Raw genomic sequence first — 18,666 nt, forward strand, 5'->3', positions numbered from 1 at the left:
GAGGCAGCCTTTTAAACAGAGTATAAACATAATTAACAGTATTAACATTATTAATATTCACAAGGCCCTTTTGAATGTGATATGGTGATTGAAGTGTATTGATCTCCATAAAGCTCTCTGTGCGCTGCAGGCAGACACAAGACATGCAGCAGAAGCAGAGAACCCTGGAGCCCGCCAGGCCCCTCGACTCTGGGCCCCACCATTTCCATCCGTCAGGTGAACGTCACAGAGCCGTGTCCCAGGACCCGCCCCGGGGCCCCTCCTTCCGCCCCCCCGAGCCCTCAGGGGCCGTAGAGGGGCGGTCCACCCATGGGACGCGTCAACACCCAGAACCACCGCCCGACCCCGGGCCAGCCTGGACGCCGGCGCCGGCGCTCGCGAGCATCAGCCGGCCGAGACCCACCACCCTGGGGGCCAAGGTGAAGCCGTGCCGGGGGCCCGAGGTCCGCTCCCGGGAGAAGGACCCCTGCAACCCCCTCTGCATCACGGTGCCCCAGGGGGCCAGGTGTCTCTCCTCATCCCCCACCAGCGAGTCCTCCCGGTCCCAACACAGCCCCCACAGTCCTCGTAGCCCCCAGACCTGTGCCTCCAACCACCAGCCCAGCCCCCCCTCCCTGCCTCCCCTCAGATCAGGGCCGGGTCCGGGTCCCCAACCCGACAACAAGACCCCTGGAGGAACAACCCCAACAGGAGAGACCAATGACTTCAGGTATGTAGTATGATTATTGTTTATGATTATCATTTGTATTCATTATTTATTGAATAATAAATGAATAATAGCCTTCTTAATGTAGAACGACAGCATAGGTTTATTTATTGATGTCTTGTTTGTTTCATTACTGCTCGTCTGTTTTTATTATCCATTCTGTTAACATGACCCCTTGCCCACGTAGAGACCATGTTCAAGGGTCATTTAAAACACTTAGAACACAAACAAAACGGGTAAATAAGAATAGATTGTTTCTTTGTCAGAACATATTGCTGCCTAATAATGTGATGCTATGCTATGTACGCTTCTCCCTCCGCTATAGGGTGTACATAGTCACAGCTCTCTATCTATAGGGTGTACATAGTGACATCTCTCTCTCCATCCTCTATAGGGTGTACATAGTGGCATCTCTCTTGCCCTCCTCTATAGTGTATACATAGTCACATCTCTCTAGCCCTCCTCTATAGTGTATACATAGTCACATCTCTCTATCCCTCCTCTATAGGGTGTACATAGTCACATCACTCTATCCCTCCTCTATAGGGTGTACATAGTCACATGGAACGTGGGTTCAGCCGTCCCTCCAGACGACATAACCTCTCTCTTCGGCCGGGATGTTATGGATGGAACCATAGACATGTTCATCATCGGGTGAGCCTGCAATTCCTGCAAAACCAGATGAGACAGATTAACTACCTTTACTCCCTGGCCCCATCACATACAGTATATACTGTATATATATAGCTCTCTCTCTCTCTCTCTCTCTCTCTCTCTCTCTCTCTCTCTCTCTCTCTCTCTCTCCTGTCTCTCTCTTTCAGAGGCTAATTATGTGTTGTGTTCTGTGTGTGCCGCAGGTTACAGGAAGTGAACTCCATGATTAACAAGCGGCTTAAAGATGCTCTCTTCACAGACCAGTGGAGCGAGCTCTTCATGGAAACCCTGGGTCCCTTTGGCTACGTGTTGGTCAGTCAGCAGCACGTCATCGTGTGTCTTTTGTTTTCACTGATGTTGTGCGACTGACTGACAGTGTTCTTGTTCTTGTTCTATGTTCTATTTCTAGGTGGCGTCTCAGCGCATGCAAGGGGTTCTACTGCTGGCCTTCTCCAAGTTCTCACACCTGCCGTTCCTACGAGACGTGCAGACGGAGAAAACACGCACGGGACTAGGTGGCTGCTGGGTAGGCATATTTATATATATCTATATATATTTATATATATCTCTCTCTCTCTCTTTCTCTCTCTCTCTCTCTCTCTCTCTCTCTATATATATATATATATATATGATATAACGCCTTTTACACTGTTTTATGTATGTATGTGATTGTTTGTCTATCTGGACGTTGGAGTCTGCAATAAAGTTTGATAGATTGATATATATATATATATATAAGCAATAAGCCAAGCCAAGAGAGTCCGTTGTTTACAGTGACTTTAGAACAGCTAGGGGGCGTTGTTAGGCACAACATGGTTACGATAGATTACCTATTACCTAATTCACAAAATCAACATAAAATGCTATCAATTATTGAAAACAAATCAACATTCTTCCATCAGGCAACATACTTCCTCAAGACAGAAAGATGGTTGCCAAGCAACACAGGCTAGCACACTTTGAGAGTGGCATTAATACAAATAAGGAATTGTTATGCACAGAGTCACAGCTGTGTGACTGTGTGTTGTGTTTAGTATTGCTTTACTTTAGAATCAGAATCAAGGACCGGAACTATCCGTTTTATGAATATATATATATCACAGTGCCCTGATACATAAAGATCCATTACCAAGGAGACGAGTACAGACTATCCCTTTCTAAATAGATTGGTTTGTTGATACTGGCACACTGTGTGCATTTGTGTATAGGTGTGTGTGTGTGTGTGTGTGTGTGTGTGTGTGTGTGTCTGTGTCTGTATGTGTGTGTGTATGTGCGTGTGTGTGCGTGCACGCGTGTGTGTGTGTGTGTGTTTTTGTGTGTGTGTTTGACCGTCCCCTGCATGTTAATGTCAGCATCACCCCCGGCCGTGGTGCAGTCTCCTTCTGTTTGAGGTCAGTGCAGCAACAGCACGATCGTCTGGCTCACTGGTTGGCCAACACGCACGCACACAAGCACACACACATACACAAGCACACACACACACACATACACACACACACACACGCACGCACACAGTATTCTGGTAGAAAACAGGTGCACTGGTCTAGATCAGACGTTTTCCAATGTATTCAAACAGAATACTCCCACTAAAAGAAAATATATATTTATAAGACTTTTGACCTTGTATAAAACAAGGAGCAATAATGCAATAATAGCTATAATGTACCAGGCTTTATCAAATAGCTATTTTCAGTCCCTGGGTAGGTAAGTTAGGTAAGATGTAGTTTTGTTTAATATGTTTGTATGTTTTGTTTAATATGAAATTATATCAAAGCTAGGTAAGGCAATTTTTTATTTGTATTTCTTTTTATTTGTTGAAATGTTCTTTCCATCCCAACTGAGATCAATAAATGAAATGCACAGACAAAAAAAAGGAAATAATTCGGTCTCTGTGACTGTCACAGGCCTGTAATAAGCCTGGCCAATCATTTAACTCGGCCCGAGCAATGGCCTACTTGTGTATCTACCTGCCTACCCGGCTGCCTGTGTGCACTCTGCCGTGCATTCATTACATGACCAGAGTCTGGTGTCTCTCTTTAAAAGGCCGATGCAAATTTTTACAATTAAGTGATGAAAAGAGAGAGACTAATTTCAGATTTAATTTTTAGAGCCCCAGTATTCATTACCATATCTCTATGGATATTAGTACCTGCCCTTAAACCCTGTTCCCGCTTTGAAATTCTCTGTTTACATATTCCTATGTACTTCGGTGCCTTCATGGACTAGTGAAGTCAGTGGAGACAGACTGGATCGTTGGTCAATAGAGAGACAGAATGAGCATAACACGGCATGTTAGAGTCAAGCCTGGGAACAAGACATCAAGCGTGTTGCCTACCGGGTTAGAAGTGCATGTAGGTGCTAACTTAGCACACTAGCTGGTTGAGCCACTGAGCCGGGGAAACAGAACAACATTTAGCAGGGCATCTGTTGTGTAAGTCACGTTTTCACTGTTTCCTCCCCCCTCTTTGAATACCAAGGGTAATAAAGGCGGTGTCAGCGCCAGGATGACCATGTTTGGTCACCCCGTCTGTTTCCTCAACTGCCACCTGCCAGCTCACATGAGGAATCTGGACCAGCGCATGGAGGACTTTGAGAGCATTCTGCAGCAGCAGCAGTTTGAGGGAGGCACCGCCACCGGCGTGCTGGACCACGAGTGAGCTGCTTTTTCTTATCTTAAAGGGCCAGTATTTTACCATCTGGTGTATTTTACCACCCGGTGGGAGGTTGATCAGTCATCACACAAGCCATTTTAAAAAATCCATCCACTTTGGGGTGTCCATTTGTGAGGTCACAAGTGTGGAGGGTCCACTTGTGAGGTCCCCAATGTGGAGTGTCCACTTGTGAGGTCACAAGTGCGGAGGGTCCACTTGTGAGGTTACAAATGCGGAGGGTCCACTTGTGAGGTCACAAGTGCGGAGGGTCCACTTGTGTTGTCACAAGTACGGAGGGTCCACTTGTGAGGTCACAAATGTGGAGGGTCCACTTGTGAGGTCAGAAGTGCGGAGGGTCCACTTGTGAGGTCACAAGTGTGGAGGGGTCCACTTGTGAGGTCACAAGTTGTAGTGTAGTTGTAGTGTTCACTCAGTGTCATACATCTGGGGAGAAAGATGTATGGGTCGCAACTCCAGCCTACCAATCGGCAGACTTAACCAGATAGGACAAGGAGTAGGTTATCTACTCATTACATATCTGGATGTGGACCCACTTGTGATGTCACAAATACATTGGCTTTGCAATGGCTTGTGATGAATAATCAACCTCACACACATTTCACACATCCTTTTAATGTAAATCATGTCAATGTGAAAATGTAAATTAATTTTTTGTGCACTCCCTTGCCAGTGTGGTGTTTTGGTTTGGGGACCTCAACTTCCGTATCGAGGACTATGACATCCATGTGGTGAAGTGTGCCGTCGACAGCCATAAACTGCCTCTGCTGTGGGAGAGGGACCAGGTGAAGCAGCCTATCTATCTAGCTATCTATCAGATAGCCAACCTATCTGTATTGATAGGCCTTTTGGAAAAAAAGAAAAATCTTCTCTAAATGTACGCATGTTCCCATGTGAGGTCGCGCCGATGATGAATGATATGTATTCAACAGCTTAATATGGCTAAAAACACGGCACTAATCTTGGACGGCTTCACGGAGGGCCCTCTCAACTTCCCCCCTACGTACAAGTTTGATGTGGGCACGCACACGTACGACACAAGGTAGGTGCAGCCCTGATCCTCAGGGTCTTTCTCCTGGGGAAGTTAGTTTGTCTTAAATTTTTTATATGCATATATTCTCCTTTTACTATGTATTAATGCATATTAGTACATATTGCTAAATATATATACATATGACATCATATTATTACTTCATATTACTTCATATTATTAAATATTACTTCATATTACTATATATTACTACATATAACTTCATATTACTACATATTACTATACATTGCAACATTTTAATACATAGTAATGCATAATACTACATATTACTACATATGCATTGCTACACATATACACACTCGATAATACTTAATATTACTACATACCAACTGAAGCGTTCCACCATCTTGTTGTCCAGTGCCAAGAAGAGGAAACCTGCCTGGACCGACCGGATTCTGTGGCGCCTTCGCCGCACCGGCTCCTCGGTCCCCAACCACAACGCCGCTCTGCGGCGAGGCCTGACCTCGTGGCTGGGCGGCACTACCAAGGTTACGCAGCACGAGTACCGCAGTCACATGGACTACACCGTCAGCGACCATAAGCCAGTATCCGCCATCTTTTCACTTCATGTGAGTTTCCCTATTCGAGCTATCCTATTCAAGGAGTCGTAAAGAGAGAGAGGAAGAGAGCAATGAGTTCTGCTTTTTTCTGGCATTAAGCGTCTGCGGGAACGTGATTGACAGGGAAGATAGATTCCCCAAACCAATCAGAGAAGAAATGCCTTTATTGGTCAGAAATTAGCCGGAAGCATTCTTAAATCTAAATGGTCTCCTATAGAGGCAGGTGCAGTCAACTAAAGTATTCTCATGGTCAGGTGTTTGTTAAAAAAAGGTCAAATGTGACAAAAGTTCCCCAATATTCTTTATTCCGTGTTGATTCTACCCGCACTGCGGACACACTGTTTTGTTTCGTTTTGTTTCACATCGTCAACGGGGTTACAGTGACATAAGTATTGGCACATGTGGGAGGAATATTCAGTGGGCCTGCTGTTGTACACAACTTCACAATCACTAGCAAAACAATCATGACCTCTGACCCCAACATGAGTCTTATCCCTCAGTAGCTGGCCGCAGAACAAACACCCACGTAACTCTTTCTCTCTATCTCTCTCCCCCTCTGTATCGCTCTCTCTGTCTCTCCCACTCTCTCTATTTATTTCTTGCTCTCCCTCTCTATTTCCCTCTGTCTCTCCCCCTCTCTATTTCCTTCTTTCTCTCTTCCTCTCTCTGTCTTTTTCCCTCTCTATTTTTCTCTCTCTCCCTCCCTCTCTGCCTGTCTCTCTCTCTGTCTCTCTCCCTCTCTGTCTGTCTGTCTTTCTCTCTCCTTCTCTTTGTCTCTCTCTCTCTCTCCCTCTCTCTATCTCTGTCTCTCTGTCTCTATCATCCTCTCCTGTACTGATGAGATGTGTTCCACAGTTCCCCTTCAAGGTGGACATCCCGCTGGTCCAGCTGCAGGTGGAGAAGGAGTGGTGCAGCGTATCAGATGCTACGGTCAGGTTCAGTGTAGCGTCCAGCTACCAGCGCAGCTCATGGGATTGGGTGGCGCTTTACAAGGTAACGTAGGACCTGCTCCGTGGCTTTTCATTTGATACGAAATACAGGGCAATGACTTTCTAATATCACTCTACACAGGTTGGATTCAGACATCATAAGGATTATGTAGCCTTCATCTGGGCCAAGGGAGAGCATGTGGCACAGGTGATGTAGATATATATAGATATGTATATATATTACACAATTGAACTCAGGTTGAATACTCAGTTGACTTCCTACCTTCCTTCCGTCAGGTCACCTTTCCCGAAGAAGATATTCCGAGAGAAGATGGAGAATACATTTTGGGTTACTACAGTAATAACATGAACACCATCGTAGGAATGGCAGGGCCAATCCAGGTACAAACAACCACAATGAAACGTATACAATGAGCATCAGTTTCAGATATCAAGGATAGCTGGTTATGATGACTCTTACTAACCAAAGCCCACCCTCCAACGCTCAGCTCCGAGTCCCCGTCCACAGCCCCACCTCGGGTGGGGCCGAGAGCTCCGACGTCAGCTCCGAGGACGACAGCACCCTGGTCCTGCTCAGTGTTTCCTCCCGCAGCCCCAGCCCTAAAAACGGAGGCAAACACCACCACCACCAGCGCCGCAGCAGCCGGCGCAGCCGCAGCCCCGCCGTCCCCTCCAACCCGCTGCCCTCCCTGCAGGGCCTCAGCCTCTCTCCTCGGCCCAAGGACCCCCCGACCGGCAGCCGCTCGCCGGGCTCCGTCGGCAAGAAGGAGCGCCTGGTCTCCCCGGACACGCTGCCCTCGCCCTCCCTCAGCCCCCTCAGCCCGCGGAGCCCCATCAGCCCCAGGAGCCCCGGCGGCACCGTGACCGTCCCCGAGGCTCTGGTCGCGGCCATCCTGGGGGAGCACAGGCCCGGTCCGGCCTCCAGCCCCCTGGGGGGGGGCTCCAAGCGGACAGGGAAACACACACACGGCGATGTGGGTGTGTAGTGTGAGCGGGCCAGTGTGTGTTTTGTTTTGGGGCTTTGAATACTCTTTCAGTACACACAGCAGTTAGGGAGCTGGACTGTGGTCTGATCAGAGGCCGACTTGAGCCACACTGTAGCTGTGCTGCAGATTCAAGTCGAGGCACAGATAGGATATATATTTTAGTATGCAACATTGTAGCATTGTAGCATAACACTCGTCTCTGTCTCGGTCATCTGGGCTCCATTTTATCCTTGATGTACTTTGGAGTCTGTCTGTATGTGTGTGTGTATGTGTGTATGTATGTTTGGATGTATGTATGCATGTTTGTTTGTATGTATTAGTGTATATACGTATGTATGTTTGTCGGTGTAAGTGTATGGAAGTATGTATGTATGTGTGTTTGTATGTATGAATACATGTTTCGAGACTCATAATGTAAACCATATGTACGCAAACTTTATGAACTCTGAACGATAACCAAAGTCTGGGTAAATCTGTGAAGGAGGTTCTCGTATAGACAGGCATTGAATCCTGCCCTCGTTGGCCTACCGACAGTGAGGATTTGTTGTGAATGATGTATTCTAACACCTCGACAGAGTTGACAGCAGAGTTGATCTCAGTTCTAGTTCAGGTAACCTGCTGTGTGAGTGTGTGAGTGTGTGAGTGAATGATTGAGCGAGTTAAAGACATGGATTAGACATTACGTTAAATAAAAAACATTGATTGTTTTACCTTTTTTGGGGGGGTCTTGAATTCATAAAAGCACCAGTGAGCAATGCACTAGTGTCACAAGTGTGAAGTTGATGTGAAGCCATAGGTCTGGACCACACACATCAGTGTTTATTTATAGCAACAATAGAACAGCTGATGCCACAGGTGTTTTATTGTTACTGGCTGTGATTCTGTTTTCCACATGACAGATAGAATAAAGACTAAATAACATAGCTGACCACTTTCTTAACCAAGAGTATATTTGCATGTGTGTGTGTGTGTGTGTGTGTGTGTATGTGTGCGTGTGTGTGTGTGTGTGTGTCCCACACAGTGTTGTAAGGTTTTACATCCTTGTGAAAATAGAAAGCAGCCTTTAGAAGCCCACAGGAGCTTATCCTTGGAGAAATCCTGGACATGCTGAGGTCGCTGCCCTAAGGCAAGGGTAGCCCACGACCCTAATGTCAGCAATCAAGGTAATTGCTGTGTGGGCAAGTGAGAGGATAAACAGCTCAAGGTAGACACAGCCAAGAATATACTATACTGTTGTAAATCAAATATTTTCTCTGGTCGTACGTTTAGCATATCCTCCCATTACTATCTCAGTATTTATAACTGTATTTTACACTTCAAATTTCAAACCTATGAAATGTTAAGACAGGCATCGATTATTTCATAATAAACAGCTCAAAAATGAGCTGAGCTGCTGTTCGCTTGGGTAGATATTGCTCTGCGCTTTAACGGCGTAAGTACGGTAAACAATTAGCATGGTAAGAATGACTACGCATAGTAAGAAAACAATCTATAGCAATATCAGCGAATTAATCATATGAAATATTGCCCAATTTCCAGTCTTGTAAATAAATTATATAAATCTGTCCTATTTTAACAAGCTGTTTTGTTTTTCAAGCGTCAAACTAAAATCACCGAGTTGCGCTTCTATCTAAACCTTAATTATCCTTTGTAGTTAAGGCTTATATAGTTATAGAAACGTACGAATAAAACGAATCAACCTGTTCAGAACTCAAGCCATAACGTTACTCTGCGTGTATTGCGATGCATCTCATACATGCACGCAGTTTATTGTATTATCATTGGTGTATTTTCCTTCAATTTGAGACACAACCTCTCCCTCAAAACAGCAACCAGTGCGCGTTGTGACCGGAGATGGTCCATCTCGGGCAACGCACAGTTCTGTTGTTGTTGATGTCATTCATGTCATGTTCTTTATTCATGTCATGTTCTTGTTGTTCTCGCTCCGGGGACTGATAACCGCCATGCACAGCTCAGAGGAAGCAGCATACCGGAAATGCTTGAGGTAGACCGGGATAACGGTATAGTTCAGGATCCCTCCTCGGCGAGGATCATATGGTCTTTTTCTAACACGACCATTGGCTGTAGTGAAAACAAGTGGGCGTGGACACTGGACCACAAGACTGACTCAACGTTTCACCGGCAATTTATTAACTCAAACCTCATTTGTTGTTAGTTTATCATCACAAGGAGCGAACCACACCAACAGTGGAAGCCGACTTAAGCCCCGTAGGAACCCCAGCGCGCTCACCTAACTAAGCTAGTGTCCAGCCGGTGCAGCGTACAGTAATCCTCCAGAAGATGAACGGCTACTATAACTCTCTTCATGATGAAGACTGTTTTCTTTTTACCTCCGAGTCTGTTGGCGAAGGTCATCCAGGTGAGTGATGTTGTCGCTGCATCGCGGTCGCCGGAAGACGTGGGTTCAGAGAGTGCTTGTATTTTGTAGTGCAATTCTAGCTAACAGCTAACGCGGTGTGGACGCATGGGTGTGTGTTGTGCTGTTCAGTACCTCTGTGAGCCCGGCTAACCGCCTACTGTATTTAAAATGACCCCCTACCATATGCCCACTGTCCGGCACGAGCCTGGAAGGTGATGTCAGTAAGGGTCTGTTTGTGGCTCATAAGTCATATTACACTGAACTGGTTCAAACCACCTCTAGTCAGGTGGCTGCATGACTTATCAGGTCACATGTTCTATTGTGAACCTTTTAATATGGTGCTTGAGTTATGACACACTTGCATTGTACTTGTACTCTTACTCAAACTAGCTAAGTACCACTAGTAGTGATACACACAATTACTATAACTAGGTACACTAGTAGTGATGCACATCCTAACCATAACTATGTACACTAGTAGTGATGCACATCCTAACTATAACTAGGTACACTAGTTGTAATATACACTCTTACTATAACTAGGTAGCAAACCAAGAGAGCAATACATTCATCCGAAGTAGGAGCTCTCCGCCCAGCACATCTTAATCTAGCATCATAAGTAACATGTGGATCACATGGGCTGACGCTCTGCTCTACGCATGCGCCGAAGTTTGAAGGGCTTTAGTTATTATAATGGGAATACTCCCAACGCCATACTTCTAACACACACCACAGGTCAAAATCACTATTTAGGAAATCTGTGCCTGAGCCATTATTGTCTAACAAGTTATATATAACAAGTCGTATACGAGTTCTAACAATGTTTGGGGTTGTTATGTCACCGCCCTCCAAATCCTGTTAATACTTTTTTATAATGTAGTTACCAATACAGTAAAAACATCACTGAGTACAGTGAGAACAGTTCCAGTATATCTGATAAGTACGGCTTCAGTGTCCCTGTTCTGGGAATGTGTTACATATTCCATTATTTGTTTCCAGAAAATGGTTCTGCCACCATTCTTTATTATAGGTCATATCCAGATTAAATCTTGTGGGGATGTAATACAGGTCTCTATGCCTGGCAAGTATATTGTATGTGTGTATCTGTTCCATCCCATCGTAACCTTATTCAATACGACACCATATCTATACCAGTGTATGATTACAGCCCGTTAGTAGGAAATTATCCCTGCCTTTTTGTGTTGCTTCACAGATAAGATTTGTGACCAAATCAGTGATGCTGTTCTGGACGCCCACCTCAAGCAAGATCCTGACGCTAAAGTAGCATGTGGTCAGTAAACACACTTGCTTTTCAGTGTCCTTGACTGTCATGTAGCAGTGGTATTGTGTTTGAAGCCTGTATGAAGTAGAAGTTGTTTTGGAAGTCTGTCATCATATTTCCAGCTGTGTTTATGGCCATAACATCTATCGTTGGCAATTGATATTATAGAAACCGACAAAACAACAAAGCAAACTGACACATAGACATGTTTAGTTTACCTGCTACCAAGAGTTGTAATGCAAAGGATCTGGTCTGACAAAGTCAATAATTACCTGTCAATTGAATCAGCCATTATAAGGGCATTCAGCCCAAGGCAAAAAAGATTGTTATTGTTTCAGTGTGCCAGGATCCTTCAAACAAGAGTCAATCATGAATAGTCACAGTCCATAGTCAATGATTCTCATTTCAAATCATATCCAACCATTAGTGATCTTCAGTTATACAGGTCGCTCCAGACATGGTATAAAAGGTAGCAGCATTTAGTCATAAAGAAATAATAGATGTCCTTGTCCATAATGGGTCCGAAGATGAGTTATCTTTGATGGGTTTTTTTGCCCGGTGGACTTGGGAGCTGAGAACTGACCAGACCCTCACATGAGCGTGACATAAGAGTCACTTTACTTCTGAAGGCCATTTTTATCTGGCTTTAGCACAGCTGCAGCTCAGCTCTTCGGTGACCCCGAGTTTGTTGTTTTCTTACGACCAGGCCTGCAATCTTTTTGGAATGCTGATAAGCACAGATCAGTGGGACTCCGATTGCTCTGGGTGTGGCTGTAGTGGGGCCATCAAGTGACACCTGCTGGGTCACCCCGAGGAGAAATACGGGCTGGTCACATGACCCACTACAATTGTGTTGTCCAGCCCTAGGGACCCACGCCTGGGCTTGACAACACAACTCATTTGCCAGACTTATTCGCAAATGAGTACAAGACTGGATACCCCCAGTTCATTTTCAATTTCAAAGAGGCATTATCAACGGGGACATAGGCCAAAATCATAGATGCAATTTGATAGACCCACAACCAATCAGAGCAGCGAAACATGAGCTTACAGACTGGTTCCAAGGCTGAGGCCGAGATTCAGTCTGTACAGACTGAATCTCGGACTCATTTGATTGCGATATTTCAAGATGAGTAAATAATAAGAGTGGAAAACATGTGAAAGAAAGTGAAAGAAAGGAGTAAACAATCCACATTAAAGGTTGTATCAGCGATGCTAGGCCGAAACATAAATGATCCCATTCATCTGATCTTTCCTCACGATCTGCTAGCTGCCCGCCCCATAAGCAGGCCGTCAAAAAAAACAACGCGTCTCTGTAGGCAGCATATGCTACGAGATCGTACACAATAAACAAATGGTACTACCAACCACTCAAAACCAAAATAAATAGTATTCCAACTAATCACCGACAAGGAGTGGGTTTTGCGCTCGTGCATGCCAAGTGGGAGCTGAAGGAGGGCAGCGTCTGACATTATCAGGAGCTAGAGTGGCTGAATCAATCCCGAGGAGGAGGGTGAGGGACTGTTGACGTGTATTTTTCAAGACATGAATAAATCGGGAATATATCGGGAAAGATGGAAAGAACTAAAAAGATTTTAAATCGGATGCCCAATGCACGGTCATGATAGTTTTTTTCAGGATGCAGGAAATACGGAAGGGAGGGGCGAGCTGGCTCTGTTTGTTTGGGATCTCGCTTCAAATACCAACAAAAGTGACGTCACCCAACATGGCTGATGCAACCTTCAATGAGGAAGGATGGTATCACACATTTTGGAGTAGCTGATCTACAATGTATTCAATCTAATGTACAATGTAATGTGCTTCTATGTATTTCCATTAGGTATTTCACTAATTGAACTTATGTATGAAAGCAAAGTCCCGGTTAAACCTAGGGTGTGAGTCTGGGATTAAGTTAGCATGAAAGTGGATTGAAAGCTGCTCCAGGCGCTGTGATGTACTGGAGATAAGATTTTGGTAATCAGCTCTATGATGTCCTCAGTCCCAGGGAGAAAACACTAGTCTAATGAACTGGCACGTAAATCACACTTAACACTATTCTGTTTGAGCAGTGTTCACGTTGAATGGATTACTATTCTTTGGTCTTCAAACAATGATTACTAACAGTTAGTGTTACACATGGTGCTGTTTGCAATGAATACAAACTGTTAATGTGGTAGTGAAGAGATTTCATATTGGGATTTTAATATTTAAAAGATTTGGCACCAATATTGAGGCCTACAATTGCAATTCAAAGCAAGATAAGTTTTATTGGACTACATTATCAATAAATGGTCTTTCTTGTTTGGTTGCACCTTGGAAGTTGTGGGCTGATAACATCACAATAAACCACAAAAATGACCCCATAGTGGTAGTCAAACTTGTCCTCCCAACGTGTGTTTGTCTCCTCAGAGACGGTGGCGAAGACGGGCATGATCCTGCTGGCCGGGGAGATAACATCCAGGGCTCACGTGGACTACCAGAAGATTGTGAGAGACACCGTAAAGCACGTCGGCTACGATGATTCCTCCAAAGGTACGGTGAGCTGGGCTGGTCTTCAGGGCTGGTGTCGGCCGTCAGAGTTATACGCTTAACCACACGTGTTGTCCAAATGCAGCGCCCCAGTACCCTGGAAATCCTCACGTTCTCGCGAGAGCACAATTTGAATTTGCTCAGCGAGTCACTCTGGGAAAGAGCAATATACTCACTCCCCGATTCCCCTGGCCCAGAACATTAACCAATCACATTGGTGTATCTGATATAGGCAGGCCAAAAGCGTTGCTGTTATACCGACCGGATACGGCAAGAGTCTTATCTATTGGTTAGCTCCGCTGGTCTGGATACGTCACCCCTTGTATTCTTCTGATTGGTCGTAGTGTTATCCAATTGCGTTCAGTGATATTTTCAAATGCATGCTTGGTGCTACCCCTCGAGTTGGGCCATTTTCATTACTCTGTGTCAGACCCTACAGCAGGGGTGGGGAACCTTTTTAACATCATGGGCCGTATCAATTTTTGTAACTTGTTTGGGGGGCCACACTTTCTTTAGGCCTATACAAATAACTCACTCACCACATAACTTGCATGCTTGCAACTTGCATTGCAATGTTTTCTCTCTCTAAATTTGGTCTGGTGAAAGCTGCTTGTTGGGCACCCAAACTTCACTTAAGGGCGTTTATTTTGTCTTTGCGTAACTGCCCCTGCAATTCACTTAGCCTAGCATGTTTAGTACTGTAACGACATTTCAGGTTGGTCTTTTTCATTACAGCGACCGATTCTCCACACACAAGGCAAACTGGCCCGCCCTTTACTTCAACAAGGAAGTAATCATCAGTCCATTTCTCTTGGAAAACACCACCGTCATTATCAACCTTTCGTTTCTTGGCGGATGCCATGCGTCAATGGTTAGATTTAGAAATGACACTGCGACTTGTTTAGGCTACCCCAATGTGACCCTCAACATTCCAAAGTAAACAAAAAGGAAATTAACCTTTTTCTCCTTAATTAATTTTGTTCAAAATTGTTCACTTATGCTTGTATAACTATATTGTAGGCTAGGCTATATGCTTTGTTAACATTTTATTGAATAAAAAAATCTTTTGCCCTTGCCTCCGTGGGCCGGATGAAAGGCTTTGGCGGGCCTTATGTTCCCCACCCCCACCCTACAGCTTTCTGGATGTGGGTCTGGATTTCCAGATTAGCGCCCCAGTGGGATGTAGTGGGAAAGCAGATATTTAAGTGTTTTCATCCCAAAGGCTTCGACTACAAGACCTGCAACGTCCTGGTGGCGTTGGAGCAGCAGTCCCCCGACATCGCTCAGGGAGTCCATCTGGACCGCAAGGAGGAGGACGTTGGGGCCGGAGACCAGGTCAGAAGGAGCTAACTTTTGAAATCATTCTCTGGTGTATTTTGTTTGTGTAGTTGGATTTAAAGCAAGGGTCTCCTCCATCACTGCAGGGTCTGATGTTCGGCTACGCCACAGATGAGACGGAGGAATGCATGCCCCTCACCATCATTCTGGCGCACAAACTCAACGCCAAGATGGCCGAGCTGCGCCGTGACGGCACCTTGCCTTGGCTACGACCCGACTCCAAAACCCAGGTACAGTACAGAGGGGGCGGTACAGCAAAGAGGCGGAGGAGTTACAGCAGGGAGGAGATGCAGCGGACGAGGTACATCTGGGGGGATGAAGAGGTACAGCAGAGAGGAGAAGGTGCAGCAGGGGGGAGGAGGATGTGCAGCAGGGGGGAGGATGTATAGAAGGTAGGAAGTACATGAGGGAAGATATGGTGGAGGAGGCCGTTTAGGAGAGAGGAGGAGGATGTTTAGGAGGGAGGTGGAGATGCAGAGAGGAGGAGGAGGAGGTGATGCATCAGTTAGGAAGAGGAGGCAGGGAGGAGGGGCTGCGAAGCTGCTGGATAAAAGCGTCTGCTAAAGGAAACTTTAGAGTAAATGGAGAAAGCTATAGTTGTAGCACTACTGCTACAGCTACAGCTATAGAGGTCGTGTCTGTGTGTGTGTGTGTGATCTCCTCCGTCAGGTGACGGTGCAGTACAGGCAGGACCGTGGGGCCATGCTGCCCCTGCGCGTGCACACCGTGGTGGTGTCGGTGCAGCACGACGAGGTGGTCTCCCTGGAGGAGATGCGGGCGTCCCTGAAGGAGCTGGTGGTGCGGGCGGTGGTGCCCGCGGCCTACCTGGACCAGGACACCGTCTACCACCTGCAGCCCAGCGGACGCTTCGTCATCGGCGGCCCGCAGGTGACTTTGGTCTGCACGCGTGTGAACGGGCTGCCTTCATACAGCACTTTCCTAACCAGTGGTCACTCAAAGAGCTTTACAATGAGTGCCCGACATTCATCCATTCATACTCACGTTCACCCACTGACTGCGGTGTCAACTGTGCAAGGCAACAGCCAGCTCGCCAGGAGCAGTTTGCTTGGGTGTCTTGCACAGGGACACCTCGACGCTAGGAGGAGCCGGGGATCAAACTAGCAACCTTCAGTTGCCAGTCAAGCTTTCATGCTGCCGCTTGGAAGACTGTTTGCATCAAAATTCTATCTATCCTCTACGCTAGAATGTCCATTTATAACCTCTATTCTACTGATGGCCTATGACTCAAATGGGGGGGGTGAGATTTGGTGACTCAAACATGACCATTTATTGTCTGATACTTATCATCAATTAACAATGATCAAAACAGGTATTAAGAAAATCAACCCCTCAGTTTAAAAAAACAAGCAAGCCATTGATGAAGGTATAATTGTAGTCTCCACCATCACCACGCTGTCTCTCTGGCATCTCAAGGGCGACGCCGGCCTCACCGGTCGCAAGATCATCGTGGACACCTACGGGGGCTGGGGGGCTCACGGCGGCGGGGCCTTCTCAGGGAAGGACTACACCAAGGTGGACCGCTCGGCTGCCTACGCAGCCCGCTGGGTGGCCAAGTCCCTGGTGAAGGCAGGCCTCTGCAGGCGGGTCCTGGTCCAGGTAACGGCCCCCTGGATGGATGGATGTAGATGGATGGGTGTAAAATCTGATTAGTTTCGCCCCTGGGGGTCTGAAAAGGCTGCTACAGACCAGTGGACATGCTTAAGAACAGCTTGAACTTTGTAATGGTGTTTTTGAAAAGTCCATTGCGAGTGTGTAATCTTGAATGTGCTACAGGTGGCCTATGCTATCGGTGTGGCCCACCCTCTGTCCATCTCCATCTTCCACTATGGGACGTCCAATCGCAGTGAGAGGGAGCTGCTGGACATCGTGAAGATGAACTTTGACCTGCGTCCGGGTGTCATTGTCAGGTATGGTTTCCTGTGATGGTCTTCCGTACAGCTTAGTGCCGATCCATAAGCCAGGATTCAACGCTGTGCTTCACGTTAGCTATTTGATCATTTAAGGTTATTTCAACTTGACACACATATTCAAACGAGTACCATTTAATTTATATTTTCAAAAAAATCCCCAAATCAATGGAAGCAGGTGAGGGCGACTAGCTTGGTCAGTGGGGGGAGGGTGAACTCACTACTCCAGCAACAGCTGTGCTGTCTCTGTGTCTCCAGGGAGCTGGACCTGAAGAGGCCGATGTACCAGCGCACCGCAGCGTACGGCCACTTCGGACGGGAGGACTTCACCTGGGAGGTGCCCAAGAAGCTCAAGTACTGAGTGGTCCTCTCCTAGCCTCACACCGTCTGTGTGATCTCCACCCACTAGGGGGTGCTGCTGTTCCTCCCGTCTCCCTTTCCACTCCCTCAACCCTCCCCCCTCCCAGCCTGGTCCCTAGCAGTCACTACTGTGTGCTGTACTTCCCCTTTTTAAAGAGTGCAACGGAAGGTTAGATGGCAAAATGACAACAATAATAATAACGGGTAGATTCACTTGATAGAGGTAGTGCCACTGGGTTCACATGCATTATGATTCATTTTTACATAGAGGGGAAATCGTTGATTCTTTTACGGTTAACTTGTATTAACGTTAATGTCATTCCATGAAATACATCCGAAAATGTCAGGGCCAAACACTGGTTCAGATGGCCGGTAAATAATAATAATAATCAATGTTTGTGCAGCAGTGTTGTTTTGACTTCTCCTGTTGTCACAGCAGGCTTATGCCATATTTCAGAGGGCTGCGTGCGTTCTCTGTTTCCTGATCGTATCACATTCGCTGACTTCCAAACCGGTAATGCACTGTAATCTTGTCTCATGAGATTCTGTTGCTCTCCCTTCATTGGCTTGCACTGTTCCCAAATGCTCACTGCTGTCGTGTTACACTCCACTCTGTTCTTCTCTCAAAGATGGAGGTTGTCGTAAAGCTTGTGTAGACCTCCTCCACCCAGAAGGGGCCGAGAGCGGCCATACTTTTCTACCCACCCACCCACCCACAAGTAGCATATTGTCCATGATTCACGCCTTTTACGCTGGATGCGTAGGCATCATACATGAGAATGAGGTCCAGGATGGGGGAGGAGGATACTGGGGCTTGTTTAATGGACAAGGATTTCCTCAGCAGAATTCATGGACAGTACTTGTGAGCAGGAGAAAACACCTATCACCTTTTGATAGTTACATTTGGTTGGTCACCCAGAACAAGCTTTTTAAAAGTAGCTAGTCAAAACAAAAACATCTTATACCCCAATTACCTCTTTCTTAGGAGAAAGGCACTTAATAGTCATGGCGGCTAAAGCTAGCACCCATCTACACCCCCCCCCCCCCCCCCCCCCCCAGGAGTTTGACGTAGGCCAACTGTAGACACTATGAACACGGAAGTGGAGTTGCAGCAGCTGTAAATACAGAGGAGAGGTTTTACAGAGAAGTCAGAAGCTGCTAATATTAGCCCCTGGGCGCTCACATGGATCGACGCACACCCTTTAACTATATTTATTGACGTGAATGTTTTCAGAATGTGCTCCGTACCGTCCCGCTGGCCTATCGGACCATG

The 18,666-nt window shown here is 46.3% G+C and overlaps 2 protein-coding genes across 2 annotated transcripts; both read left to right on the forward strand.

Moving 5' to 3' along the window:
• Positions 1 to 143: 143 nt before the first annotated feature.
• On the forward strand, positions 144 to 8,701 carry inpp5ja (inositol polyphosphate-5-phosphatase Ja; the record flags this gene model as incomplete). Its single annotated transcript, XM_084486391.1, has 13 exons — positions 144 to 709; positions 1,253 to 1,360; positions 1,564 to 1,672; positions 1,770 to 1,886; positions 3,838 to 4,013; positions 4,703 to 4,814; positions 4,962 to 5,071; positions 5,439 to 5,649; positions 6,496 to 6,633; positions 6,712 to 6,777; positions 6,867 to 6,971; positions 7,079 to 7,564; positions 8,630 to 8,701. The coding sequence occupies 13 exons, from the start codon at positions 144 to 146 to the stop codon at positions 8,699 to 8,701; spliced, it is 2,376 nt and encodes a 791-aa protein (XP_084342517.1).
• A 1,010-nt stretch (positions 8,702 to 9,711) lies between these two features.
• mat2aa (methionine adenosyltransferase 2Aa) lies at positions 9,712 to 18,435 on the forward strand. Its single transcript, XM_084486279.1, has 9 exons — positions 9,712 to 9,956; positions 11,170 to 11,247; positions 13,648 to 13,770; positions 14,990 to 15,102; positions 15,192 to 15,335; positions 15,775 to 15,993; positions 16,540 to 16,722; positions 16,900 to 17,033; positions 17,292 to 18,435. The coding sequence occupies exons 1-9, from the start codon at positions 9,878 to 9,880 to the stop codon at positions 17,392 to 17,394; spliced, it is 1,176 nt and encodes a 391-aa protein (XP_084342405.1). The 5' UTR covers positions 9,712 to 9,877; the 3' UTR covers positions 17,395 to 18,435.
• The last annotated feature ends 231 nt before the right edge of the window (positions 18,436 to 18,666 follow it).

Source organism: Micromesistius poutassou (assembly GCF_964030765.1).
Source record: "Micromesistius poutassou genome assembly, chromosome: 22".
Classification (NCBI taxonomy): domain Eukaryota; kingdom Metazoa; phylum Chordata; class Actinopteri; order Gadiformes; family Gadidae; genus Micromesistius; species Micromesistius poutassou.